The sequence below is a fragment of the Tachypleus tridentatus genome, chromosome 7 (assembly GCF_004210375.1).
Source record: "Tachypleus tridentatus isolate NWPU-2018 chromosome 7, ASM421037v1, whole genome shotgun sequence".
NCBI lineage: Eukaryota > Metazoa > Arthropoda > Merostomata > Xiphosura > Limulidae > Tachypleus > Tachypleus tridentatus.
In genome coordinates, this window is record NC_134831.1 from 84,461,601 (window position 1) to 84,476,578 (window position 14,978).

A 14,978-nucleotide genomic window follows, 5' to 3' on the forward strand; every position below is an offset into this window, starting at 1 on the left:
TTATCAAAGTTTTTGAATAACTAATAAAACATATAAACTTAAGTTAAAAATCATATCTGTCAATACAGAATAAACGTTATAATTTTTAAAAGAAAAATTTCTGTGCCCAAAATCTTCAAAACAAACATTCTCCTTGAAAAATTTTACCTTTTGTACATTATTGACATGGTGTGATATTTTCATTGTACATGTAGCTAGTTGCTCATGAAATTTTGATGTATTATTGAAATTTGCAATGAGTAATGGCTTTAGTTTTGGATTTCACGCTGTGACTCTTGGTTTGGTTTATATACAGATTTTCATTATTGTTATATAGTGTTGATTTTGTTGCCTTTATACAACTGAGGCAATTTATAGTGTTAGAATTGTTATATCAAACAAGAAAAACTTCTAACCCGAGCACTTTCACGAATGCTCATGATATAGGTTTATTTTTTATTAAGACTTCTTGAATCTCTGTTTTTCTGACAACTTTATATTAAGTAAATTCTCCATTGATGTTATTAAAGTGTTTTAAGGTTTTTGAGAAAATTTGATATTCAGAATAAATGTGATATTTTAAATTAAAGGAGTCATTTAAAAAAACAAAAACATTTAGTCATTAGGTTTTTGTAGTCTTTAATGATAACTTGTAATAAATCTTTTAAGTCAGTAGCTTAAATGGGCACATAATATTATAGGAAAAACGGCTAGCAAAGTTCCTTGCTCTCAAGAAACAAGTAATTAAGCTTATGGAAGAACTAGAGACAACCCCTAACACTCAACTGGAACGTGAAATTGTTTGTGAAGTGGAATCATCATTTGTATTGTCTCAAGAAAACATAAAAGCTGTTAAGGAATTGCACGAAGAGGTGAGTAGGTTGTAAGTTATGTGGTTTTAGTTGAAGTGATAATATAAAGCATTAATGTATCCTAAGACTGCTGGTATGGGTATTAAAACTTTTATTAAAATAAGTAGAACAATGTTTCAACTTTCTTAGGTCATCTTCAGGTCAACAAAGAAAGTTTGTGACTGATTGTTGATGGGCACGTATTAGAGGCGAGAGTACAAACAGGTACAGGATTGTAGGGGCGCTGCAGTATATGTTGTTATTAGTATATGTATAAAGGTGTTCCTTTACATTGGTTTGAGTTGTTGTATAAGTAGGACTTCTTTGATTTTGTGTTTGTTTGTTTCCTTACTTTGTATCTGAGTATTTTCTATTGTTCTGTTGCATTTATTTGATTTGCAGTGTTAAAAATGCTGTTCTCTACTTTATTTTATTAAAAGTTATAATACCCATACCAGCCATCCTGAGATAAATTGTTTACTTCAAAATGGTTTCTTGTCATCATTAATGTAAAGAATTCTTTCTAACATGAATATAACAAGAAATTTAACCTGTCCATGTCCTATGCTGAACACTAAAACAGATATGTACCAATTAAATATTGTTTAAAATGTGTAACTTGAACTGTTCTTGGTTTTGAGTTCTGTTTAATTTATGTAGCTCTTAAGGTTTGAGCTTTTAACAAGATAACTGCTTTCTTAAGAATAATCATGCAGAAATTGATTTCTAGCAAAATTAAAGCATTTGTTTTAGAAATAATATACTTTCTAACTGTCCTTTTGGTATCCTGATCAAATATCTTTAAACTTAACAGTTTTAGTTTGATGATAACTAATTATGCCAGTTTTTTGTTGTAGATCTAATTGTTCTTGCACTTCATTTACTAAGTATGCTACAAATAGATGATAAGGTTATACAGAGTGTTGATTATGTTATATTCAAACAGTCAAAGTTGGGTGGAAGGCATCACAAGTACTTTTATTTGCTTCATATTTTTTAGATGTGTAATGGTATTAAAAATTTATCAGTTGTGTAAAAGGTATATAACATCACCTTTTGGCACAACATTCATAAATTCAGATCAGGGAGTTGGGATTTTCAAGATGTGGATGCTTCTTAAATGTAACTTAAAATGTGCACACCATGACCTTTCACAGAGTGCAATTCACCACGTGTAAGTAAAGAATTATCAGCCATTAATTTCAACCTACAATGCTAATTTAGTGACATTTTGTGGTAGAGGAGAATAAATATAAGATAAGGTGTATAAGGATACTGAAAAAACTGTAGATTATACATTTTGAGGATTCTATTCTATTGTGCAGTGGGAAAAAATGTTTTTATTCTTCACATGAACACTTTGTGATTCAACTCATCACAATCTGAATCAGGCTGATGATGTCATTTCACAAGCATATCCTGAGTACAAATACATTTATAATGCTTCTGATTTTTGTGCACAACAGACTTGTACATTTTACTCAGAACTTATCATTTTTGTGTTGATACACACAGTAAATTTGAAATTGTAATAAACATTTCTTAAACATGGGATTAAGGCCCAATGGAACAACTTACCTGCATTTGGTTGATACCATGGGAAAACAAAGGAACATGGATCAACTTTGGACACTAGGACCATCCAGAAAGAGACTTGGAACATTTGGTAAGCAAAGGTGCAACATTTTGTAACAGATGAGAACCAATGAATACAGAAGTCAGTGGCAAAAACCATTCACATGCCCCATGCAACAGTATACAACATAATCAAACAGAATCTTGCAGAACAGCAAAAGAAACTGCTTCTATGACTGTTCATGTGTCTTGTACTTGAATCATCTGGAAAATGAAACAGGTATTCATGCTGTTATTTGCAAATCGCTGAATGCAATGCTTATGAATTCTGTGTAGTTGGGCTATTGAAATTGGCATCAGGAAACTTGTACACTACATGGCTTATGGAAAACAAGCAGAGAGGAAAGGTGTGTTTTGGACATGACAACCTTACAATAGAACCTTTTGCAATAAAACATCTGCTGCAGGACTAGTTTCAAGGTTGTCAGATAAAATGTGATGGACAATAACTGTGGTAAAGAACCAAAATTTTAATATGACATATTCAACCTCTGTATACATTTTTGAGGTTTTGTTAAATTTTAATGTGTATCAATTGAAAACTGTTCTATTTACCTGGTTTTACAGTAGACTAGAAACTACAGTCATGGAAACCCATCTCTTAATATATGTTGCTGCTCTTAAGATTAGCAAAACCTAATAAAATGTTTTAAAAGTATGCTAATGTCAAGGTGGGTCATCATTTGAATGGGGTGACATCTTTAATAATTATGAATATAGTCATAGTGTTTTACATAATATACATCTATGAAGCTGTATAAAGATAGGTATACCACACACGATGCTATGATTTAAAACTTAAGAGCACAGTCATCACTTATGTTACCATCGTCTCAGATTTACACTAGTCTAACATTAGATTTTGTTAAACATGAGTAAAATTATTTCTTTGTTACTTTTTTAAAATACAATTAAATATTTATTTTTTGTTATACTAACACTACTTTTCATGGTAAATGTTTAATTTTAAGAATCAACCTACTTTAGGATCATCATATAATAAAGTTTTATTAAAAGCATTTTTAACTTCCAACCTTTTTTGTGTGGTTAAATTGGCAATAAAAGGTTAAAAAATGTCAACTTTGTAACTTTCAGATCATTAGTTTTTTGTTGGTTTTTTTTAACTTCATAATGTATTTTTCTTCCTTCAAATTGTACTTGTTAGCAGTTCAGAAATGCAGAAGAAAATAAATATTTTGGAAACAAATCCTTAAAAATCAGCTTGACTGAGGGTTGTTTTTATATTGTAACAGTATAAAATGACTGTTTAATAATAAAATTATAGATTTATAAATCTGACACAACTTCCTACCTCCTCCAGTCATACTTAAAATCTAATTTTTAAAATAAACTTGGATGTATATTCCACTTAAACCTAGAAAATTATTTTATATTTAATGAATCAAATATGAAGTTAAGAATAAAAAATGCTACAAACAAATTATACTTGTATATAATTATACTATTATTGGTGCACTTAAAACATTTTTGTTTGTTTAATAAAAATTTTCTTATGTTTTATTTCCCTTTATTATTATTACCATTTAGCTACACTTTCGATACAAAGAAAATGAAACACTTGGTGCAGACCTTAGAGAAAAATTGGAAACCATATGGAATCGCTTGGAGGTTGACAAAAGTGACAGAGAAATTTTTATGTCCATGCATCATGGATTTCATCCATCTACTCTTAGAGCAGTAAGATGTTTTTTTTCCTCATTTTGGATTTTCACCAAGTACTGATGGTTTCAAGTTTTTTTTTTTTTTTTGTTGTTAAGCATGAAAATATTGGAAGTTTTCTTTATAGAAGAATGCAGGAACTGATTTCTTTAAATGTCATTTTTATAGAAGAGTGCAGGAACTGATTTCTTTAAATGCCATTTTTATAGAAGAGTGCAGGAACTGATTTCTTTAAATGCCATTTTTATAGAAGAGTGCAGGAACTGATTTCTTTAAATGCCATTTTTATAGAAGAGTGCAGGAACTGATTTCTTTAAATGCCATTTTATAGAAGAGTGCAGGAACTGATTTCTTTAAATGCCATTTTTATAGAAGAGTGCAGGAACTGATTTCTTTAAATGTCATTTTTATAGAAGAGTGCAGGAACTGATTTCTTTAGATGTCATTCTAGGTAATAATGATTGATATATGATGATAACTTATGTGTGAGACTGAAATATTTATATAGTAATTTTATGTATATTAAGGTCAATGGTATAAAATAATCAGCAAATTTCATCTTGTAGACCAATGCTTATCTTTTTACTAAATGTTTAAGATTATTGAAGCAAACAGTTAGTAAAATTAAACAAAGGTTGATATAAAAGCAGCTATTTTTAATGTGATTTAAAATATTCATAAATTTGTAAAACTTTAAAGGGACGGAAAGGAGTTTATAAACCCATCAAAGATGTCCCTTCCAGCTCCCAAATATAACCACTCCTTACTACTCATGTATTTATACAATCTTTTCTTGAACTCAATTAAATTTTCTGCCTCTACCACCCTTGAAGGTAAAAACTAACCTTCCTACTTGAAAAGTAATACTGTCTAAACTGCAAACAACTCCTATGCAGCCAAAATTTGAAATTATGACCCCTTGTTCTACTGTTTTCACTGCTAAATATGAAAAAGTTTGGATCTGTATTATCAATACCCTTAATAAATTCAAATACATCAATCAAATTCCCTCTGACCCTTTTCTCCAAATAAAAAACGTTTAGAGATCTTATTCTCCTCATAGGACAATTCTACCATCCTGGTATCATGGTAGTGACTCTTCTCTAAACCCTCTCCAACAATTAAATCTTCTTGAGGAATGGAGAACAAGACTGTACACACTACTCTAAATGAGGCCTTATAAATGATCTATATAGAGAAACAATAATATCCACCATGTTGAGTAGCATTTTATTGACTATAGCTTGTTACAATACACTGTTTGGGTGACTCAAGTGATTTTTTCAATCATGACACCAAGATCATTTTTCTTCAACCACAAAACTTAATGTATTCCCATTTGAATTGTGAAAACCTGAATGTATCACCTTACATTTTGGACAGTTAAACATCATCTACCATGTAATAGCCCAATGCATCCAATGATCTACAATGTTTCTCCGAAAATAAGACAGGGCTTATATTAATTTTCACTCCAAAATATGACACTAGGGCTTATTTTCGGGGGATGTCTTATTTTTATATATTAAAAAAATGAAGTTACAAAGTAAAACTATTAAACTAACCATTTAAAATAAACTATTAAACTAACTGATTAATACTTAAACAAACTAATTAACTAACTATTAAACTGATTAATAAATTAATTTTTTTTATTTCTTTTCTCTTCCTGCCACTCTTAACTAGGGCTTATTTTAAGGGTAGGGCTTATATTAAAACTATCCCCAAAAATCACACTAGGTCTTATTTTATGGGTAGGTCTTATTATCAGAGAAACATGGTAATTGAAGTTAAAACTTTTCAAAAAATAGATTGGGGGATGTTAGGTCTACCAGTAGATTTGTGCAGTTCCATTCAATGTATCAAGAAATACTAAAATAAATTCACAGGAACACAACCCTCTCATCTTCCTAGCTCTACTAGTGTGCTGAATTATTTCCTTAGAAGTTATGCCTAACTCTTTCTATTTGTAGAGTAGCATCTTCAAATATTGGTATCTCAGTTTTCTTAAAACATAAATAGATTTCTATGTTTCCAGTTTAGAAACAACTTTGTATTTCATTTCATGTAGGTTATTTTCAACTGTTTTTCAAGATAAGTGTTATGGAAGAGTGAATTATTAAATAGTGTAATGTTTAGTATTAAAATTTAAGTGTTTCACACTTTTCATGCTGTTGCAAACAATGTGCCCAACTTGGATGTGTAATTTGGATTTATTATACGGTTGAGTTAAATTTCTTTTAGTATTTCATAAAATATACTAAATTGGCTTTTGTGCTGTGACACAAATTAGAATAGTGCATATGTGGGACTAGTATATTATCAGCCATATCAGTATAGCTAGATGGAAACAACCTAGGTTTTATATTTTGGCAACTGTTTCTTCATACTGCGTGGACAACAAAATCCTATTAAGCGCAGTAACTGTAGGATTGTTTTTTTTATTTTTCTAAATTGAAAGATGTTTTATTTCTTAGCATATCCGAAATAAGATAATGTGTAAATTAGATTTGCTCAGTTGCAATATGAAGCATTTTGTTTAAGTTGGATAACAAAATAGAAGAAAGTCAAATTTTCTTGAGTTTTACATTTCCTGTGAGTAGTCTGCTATCAAGACTAGCAATTTTCACCATAAGACTGAAATTAATTGTTAATAGAGCATCCTTCAGATAAAGTGAATTACACTTTTAGTGACTAGATATAAAATAATTTGTTTATTTAGTTACAAGGAGAGTTGTTGCGATGTGAGGCACTGAAGAGGCAGAATATCAAAAACTTTGTGGAGAAAATGAGAAAAGAACTACTTGATTGGTGGAACAAGTGTTTCGTGGGAGAAGAACAAAGGAAATACTTTACTGCCTTTGATAGTGGTGAGGAACATTTTGTCACCAATAATGTGGAATTTGTTTATAAATATATAACTACTTTAAAATGTTTTGCAAAGACATTTTTGTCATAGTTGTGAAATCTTTGAAATATTATGTATTCTGTGATTAAAGCAATATTACCACATTATTAAAACCAAAAAACTAACAATATATATCAGGACTAAAAAGTTACTTATTAATTGATGTTCAGAACTATTAAACTTGTAATAATTTAAATTGAAACATCATATGAGTTCTCTTACTGTTAACACTTTTTACCTCTCTCTGACATAAGATTTAGAGATTCCTTTTTTTAAATCATTTATAAGTGTTTCAATTGTGTCTAAGTTAATTAATGATCCATGGTTAGCAAGGAAACAAGGTTGCATATCAATTCTGCACTTTGTGTCTCATTACTGCAACTCACAAGAAATTACCTACACATTTTGGGACATTAAGTGTGGTATAACAGTGTCAGTCAAATCCAACTTTCTTATCTGGCAAGAGTTTGCTTTGGGTGATGTTGGCTAACTGCCATCACTCTAATCTACTACTACAAAATTTGATTTAGCTAGAACAGGTAACTTTCATGTCGCTCTCCATAAAAATCAATAAACAAACTATAGGCACATAAATAGAATGACCAGCAGTTAATAAAAATAAAGCACATGGTTAATTTACCAATACAGCAGAGTCCAGATAGGAGAATTTTTATAAACATTCTAATGTTATTGTAGTAGTTGACCATGTTAAATGTAAAAACTAAAGTACTCTTTTAATCTTACTTAGTTTAATACTTGTCGTAAACAAGTATTCAAAATTAAGTTTAAGGAATAGTACCAGTTTTTGTGAACTGTGCAGGGCTAAAATGGGACTTTATAAACCAAGAAGGTGCCTGGGAATTTTTAACATTACCTGGTGTACAAATGATATATGTAAATTAAGCAAGAGTTAATGGTTAGAATAATAATAGTCAATCATTTATTTAGTTCAGCACTGCAAGATGAGTTTATGTTTTCAATGAAGTAACAAGTGACATGAAGTAGTGCCATATGTACAGAAAATTAACAAGTAAACAGAATTTTTACTGACTAGTTTGTGAAATTAAACTTGTTAGTAGTTAGTGAAACTGTAAGTGTACAACTTGTAGTCAAAAAGTAAGATATTTTTTGGTATAATTTAGTAGAGTGGACTTTATGCCAAATAATTTGAAACAACTTTCACAACAGTAAAAACTGTTGCAACATTATAATTCTCTGACCAGAATATTATCAGTGGGTACACTTACAGCACATTGTAAACTTTGGTCCATACTTAACATTACATCAGTGAGTTTGTCTAGCATGAATAGAACTATTTCAATTGTAATATATCCACTAGGGAGAAAACAAAAGCAGAGAATTATTTATTACAAAATACACTATAAAAATCAGTTATATGTTGTAAGTGTAAGACAGGTAGGCTAGCCATTAGAGTTTTGGCTAATTCTGCCAGTCCACACTTTATTTATATTAATTGAGGAATGCAGATGAGTGGAGCACACAAGCACTAGCTCAAGGAATTTACAGTTAAAGTAATAATCCAACTGAGACTAAGTTTCGCACAATAAAGCACTTTTAATATGCTTTCAGAGTATTGTATGTTACAATTAATTTGGTAGAAAACTGAATAATTTGATTAAACTAGCAAAACTCTTTCAGTACAACCAGCAAAATACTCTTTAAGAATACTTTCCATAACATCACTAAATCATTACATTGTATCATTTAAACTAATTTTAATTGTGTTATCCAATGCTAGGAACAATGACACAAAATTACTTACAGAGTTTAGGCAAGAAACATTTGGTGAAGTCGTGAATATTTTTCAAAGATTCAGCTGGTGATCTCTGCAACTGCTTCAGCTCCCGATATTTTGTAAGGGATAATCAATTTTTGAGTTCCAAACATGGGTTTTTATACTAACTCCTGGTATTCTTATAATTTCCAAAATGTTTGTTTTTCCTTGATCATTTCACAATTGTCAAAACCAAAATCACCTCATTGGTTGTAAATAAAGTCAGTAAATTGGCAGCCTTCTTACTTGTATCAGTACACACTTTTCAAATGGATACTGTATCAAAGTCCTATATACTTCCTTTTTTGGGCAATTATGTGCATGATAATGTACAACATTCACCATAACTTCTTCCAGGCTGTAACAACACCAGTCTCTCTAATGAGGGTTTCATAATCCTTCTCATGACCTTGATACTATTGCTTGTAGTTAACATAAACAGACAATCAGGAATGTTTCACAACATGTCTCTCTTCTTAGGCAGTCACCATTATATAATCTTTTTTTTTATACTTTTATAAATATACACTACACTTCTCCTTAATGCATATATTTGCTCAACACTTGAAGCATTTGAAATGTCATGAAATGCTTTGTACATGATGTTGGTTGAAGAGCACACAGACTTGTATGATTGTGACTGTAACTGGTAGGGAGAAAAGGTGGTATATACCATTTGACCTGAAATATCAGCTTTACACTGGAGAAATCAAAACATTTAGTGTGTGACAGAATTTTATATTCACCAGACTTAGGCGACTGGCTTTTGAGAAATGACTATATTATGTTATTCACATTAGTCAAACTACCACTGAGTGGGATATAACTTTGTTGAGTTAGTACAAGTTCATTGTCATACTATTGTAAGATTGAATAAAAGTGAAACTTGTGTGATAAAGATGTAGATTTTGTGTCATCTAGAGGCTATTGAAATATTGCTCAATAATAGTAAAAATAATAACTATTAAAACCTTGAAGAGAAAAAATACACACATAATGTAATGTCTGAAACTGGTTGGTTGGAGTTTAAGAGTATTTGTTTGATGAATTTTGTACAAAGCTACCCCAGTGTTATTCCTAATTTTCAAGCGATAAACAAGGAACAAAGCAGTGAACACAAATTCTTTTACTGCTTTTTACTGATGAATAATGAGATTAACTTTTATATTATAAAACTCCCCACAACTGAAAAGGCAACCATGTTTTGGTGATTAGTTTTTATCACATGAACCATACATTGTTAGCCAAATACCAGGACCTAACATATCTGATAGTTATAATCCAAAACAGTGCAGAAATAAAGTGTAAACATTAAATAATCCAGATTAAAAAAACTTACCTATTTCAAATATGTATGGATTGATGCATCCTGTCTGAAAGGCAAAAATGTACCAGTGAATTAGTAAAAATTACAGAAAATAAACTTGTAGTTATTTTTCACATATTGATAAAAAAACATAAGACTTTAATGTTATTCAGTAAAAATATTTGTTTATTTCATTGAATTCATGTTTTTGAAAAATTACAAATTTTAATTTTTAGTTGTACTCGAAGTGAAATCATTAGTGTTTGGAAATTTTTTTAGTTTTTCCGAGTATCATACAGTGTTCTTACTCCCAGTAAGATGTCATAATACTTTGGAACAAAACAGAACTAATTTGACCTTGCAACTTGAATACAAGTTGTTTTATCGATTCTTAGCCAATTGTCGTTTCATGACCACAGATGTCATGTTGTGATATAATTGTGTAATGTTCACATATCTCAGTTTTGAGGAGTCATAAGCTAGTGATAAAAACATATACAAGATTTTTTTTTTTTATTATTCCTTTCAATTATATAAGCAACTAAGGTTTCCAGTGCAGCAGGAATTTGTATAAATATTGAAATAGAGTGATAAAAGCTCAGTTTGGTGATACGTTTACTAGAAGAGTTTTGTGAACAAGTTCCACGAGAATTATGGTTCTGATTTTTTTTCCTTCTTAAGGCTTGCGTTATCTGTTTGTTTCCTTTGAATTATGATGGTGTTCTATGACAGGAAAATATTTTCCATTGAATGAGATGAGATAGGCTTAGTTAACTAATATTGCTCACAATCATATTAAGTTTCATTTCACTAACAAGCTGCTGCATTAGGCCTCATCAGTCTAAGTAACTATCTGAATGTGTTTGCAGGTGATTATAAAATGGGTTTTATAGAATAAAATCCATAGAAAAGTTTTTTTAAATGTAGAAAGGCATACAAATCAATAATAAAAACCTTCAATAAAGTTAAATATTCTTAATTACAAAAAATATTTTATTTGCAGGAGTTGCCTAATCTGTTCAAAGTTCACTAGAAGTTTCAAACTGTTTCATGAGTTGTTGTTTTTTTTCTTGTATTATAAAACAAGCTATACATCAGATTCTTCAAAGGAATGGAATATATCTTGTAGAGTTAGTCTATACAAAGCTTTTGGCTACACAATATTAACATATATGTGCAATTTGTCTGAGTTAAGTTCTTATGCAATGGACAGTTTATTTATTTTGCACATAGGAAAAATTTATGAGACTTTCTTTCAATAGGTAACAGTGTAAGCAGAGGATAATTTTGTAATATTTAGTTTACAATAAACACAGCAAAAGTAACTTCACCTCCTTTTAATACATGAGGGTGTGAACTTGTGCAGTTTAAAACACTTAAAAAAAATGCATAATGGTAACCATGATTGTGATCTACTAACTTTGCAAAAAATTTTGAATTTCGTTGTTCATGGACTCAGCAGATAGCCCGATGTGGCTTTGCTATAAGAAAACACACACTTCATCATTTATGGTATTTGTATAGGATATTCTTCATGTTCATTATTTCTAAAAAAAATTTAATGGCAATTTAAAGTAAGTTTTATGACACATTCACTTAATAACTATTAGGCAAATTTAGTTTGAGTCATTGATTTCTTGTGGTTCTGTAAATTAAATAGTAAGTGTTGATGTAGGGGTGGAAGGGTGAAAAAATATTCATCTCAGGGTCCTGTAATTTACTTTTATATATTGTAATATTCTTTTAATTTCATGTATTAATTAAATTGATAATAAGAAGGATTATTAATGAAAGCTGAGAGCTCATTATTATAAACTTGTATTGTTGAAAAGTTCTTTCACTTTCTTGTATTAAGTTGTGGTTGTGTTTTTTGTGAATTGTACAATGTAAGGTAATTGTTTATGTACTTCATCCATTGGGCAGAAAATAGTCTGTTATTGTAGACAAAATGACACTTTGCCAGATAAGCAAAAATTAAACAATAATAGAAAAATTCAAGTTGTGTATAAATGTATATAAATTTGATGTTCATTCTTTTTACAATATTAAAAGAGCAATGTAACAGCTAAATAATCAATAAAGAATTGTAAAATTCTAATCAAAATTTAAAGTAGTTAAGAATTCGTCTGTAAGTGTAAAACAGCTTGAAAGTTAAGGCTGAAAAATAAATGGTAAAACTAACCAAGAATCAAATTTTGAAGTGTATTAAGAGTTCAGTAGAGGTAATATTGATGTTATTGTGATATTACATGTATGGAGTTTTTAGTTGGCTTTTGTACACTACTGTAATCTGTTTTTGTATAAGGTGTGAATAATATGTTGCATTTATTTCCTCTTAATTGGTCAGTGGAAAAGTTGTTTAAGGTATTAAAAAAATTTCCCTAAAACTGGTTTAACTCAGTGCTAAGCTGTGAATCAAATGATAGATCCAGCTTTATATATATTTCTATTGTTAATAGCTTCGTGTTAACATTTTCTTCATTCAAATAAATGAAATACCTGGAATTAGAGTATATTTTAGGAACATAATTTACACATTCAGTGCAATTCATAGGTCATCAGTGTTTTGATGACAAGAAAAAACCGTCTTGAAGTAAAAATGTATCTCAGGATGGCTGATGTGGGTATTAACACTTTTACTGATAAAGCAGAGAACAATGTTTCAACTTTCTTAGGTCATCTTCAGGTTAACAAAGAGTTTGCGACTGACTGTTGCTGGGCACATGTCTTAGGGACTAGAGTGTAAACACATACAGGATTGTAAAGAGCATTGCAATTAAATATTAGGCTATCTATCAGTTGCAAACTCTCTCTTTGTTGACCTGAAGATGACCAAAGAAGGTTGAAACATTGTTCTCTGTTTTATTAGTAAAGGGTCATCAGTTTCATTTGATAACATACCAATAATTAATTGGAGTCTTTCCAATTCAAAATGTTCAGGACCTGTCTGAATTAATGTGGCAAAAACAACAACAAATGTCCTGTAATATATAAAGTTATACAGACTTTGTATCTACAAGTATGTCTTTGACCACTTAGCAGACAATGTTACAGGGGACTTCACTCAATATTTGAATCAGTGAAGTGCCATATTCTTGGAAATGGTGTAGTTGGTTAAGTATTGGTGTCTGAGGGGACACCAAAAGTGGTACTGGGATTTAAATCAAACCTTGATGGCTAATTCTTGATGACAAGCAACCCATTTGAAATAAAAATGTATCTGAAAATAGCTGGTATGGGTATTAACATTTTTACTGAAAAGGAGAGCACAATGTTCTGAGTTTCCTAAGTCATCTTCTTAACCTGAAGATGACCCAGGAAGGCTGAAACGTTCTCTCCTTATGAGTAAAATTATTAATAATACCAGCCATTCTTAGATACACTTGATGGCTAATATTTGACCTTTATAGTTTTTTTGTTTAAAGTAGTTCATTGCATTCTTGGCAGTGCAATACTACATTATTGAATAGTAAATCAAGCACTTGGTCTGTATACTGTTAATACTAACTCAAGACACAAAATAATTGTGAGTCATTGGTTTAAAAATTTTAAGATTTTTTTTATTTGACCAGACCTTAGCAGGTGCAGAGAAAACATTGCAACTGGGAACCAGTTATAAGCATGTGATGCACATGACACATAAGAAATGGTTCACAGGAGGATGAATATTTCATGCTTTGTTGTGGATACAGAAACTTGTTTAGCTGAGCTATCATTCTTTATTTAAAATGTATCTAAAGTGTAAATAAATGACAAACATTGTTTTTTTTTTGCTGTTGTGTGTGTATTGTTGTTTCATAGAGATATTACATTCAGCAACATTTTTAAGATTCCAAAATGACCTTGCAGTATTTTCCTGTGTTCTTGTAAAATGCATCATGAAAATATGGGGCCAAAAGTCATGTAGCACTGAACATAGCAGATATAGTTTGGTTGACATATCACTTACAGTTTTGTGCTTTTACCCAGAAACTCTTATTAACAACAATTAATAACATACAAGTTTTTTTTAATGGTATTCAGTTTTTGCTTTCCAAAATGTGCTGTATTTTCATTATAAGTTTTTTGGTGAAGTGTATATGTATGTATAATAAGCTAGAAATGTTGTTATGCTACAAAAAGGTCACATAATAAATATAAGAAAATAATAGAAAAGAGTTATTTCCTGAAATGTTACTATTAAGAGGAATAAGGTGACTATCTCTTTCTGTTGCAAGTAAGTTCAGAACTGAATATTTCATTTACTTAGGAAATTTTTGTAAAGATAGTTAGAGAATATTTAAGGTTGATTTTCATTGGGTAATATTTTATGTAGTTTCTGAAGAAATGGGAGTCATATTAAACGTTTACACTTTAAATTGCATGATTTTTACTTCATGTAGATGATTATGATGAAGACTTGTTGAACCTGCATGATATTGAAGTTCAGAAAATGAAACAGTATTATTATAAGAATGAGGAATTGTTTCAGAAAATAACAAAGAGACAAGAACTTTGGGAACGAATGATTGATTTTGAGGTAGATTTTTGTTTTTTTCAAACAGTCAGTGTGTAATAACTACATATAGTTAGAAACTTACATGATGTATGAATAAAAAAAGAAAAAAGTTTATAATAATGTATAATCTAAAAGAATCACAGGTTTAGCAATTTTATTAGATTCAGTTTAGGAAAATATTCCTTTGAAGTCCATTTCAGCTTTATTTCTTTGTTCCAACTAACACTATAAAAGTCTTTGCATACAGAGTTCTCATAAAAAAAGTTGTGTAATTGTGTGCTCAAAACTGATTCTGTATTTTCCAATAGCTATTCATGTCTTTAATT

The 14,978-nt window shown here is 30.0% G+C and overlaps 1 protein-coding gene across 3 annotated transcripts in view; it reads left to right on the forward strand.

Annotated features, from left to right (window-relative positions):
- The window catches only part of LOC143256078 (protein regulator of cytokinesis 1-like), a 68,266-nt gene that overhangs the window by 34,715 nt on the left and 18,573 nt on the right, over positions 1 to 14,978 (forward strand). For all 3 annotated transcript variants that reach the window (XM_076512751.1, XM_076512749.1, XM_076512750.1), the window contains exons 4-7: positions 681 to 851; positions 4,014 to 4,163; positions 6,868 to 7,015; positions 14,537 to 14,673. In XM_076512751.1, the coding sequence (XP_076368866.1) occupies positions 681 to 851; positions 4,014 to 4,163; positions 6,868 to 7,015; positions 14,537 to 14,673 (606 nt within the window). The remainder of the gene's footprint in view (positions 1 to 680; positions 852 to 4,013; positions 4,164 to 6,867; positions 7,016 to 14,536; positions 14,674 to 14,978) is intronic.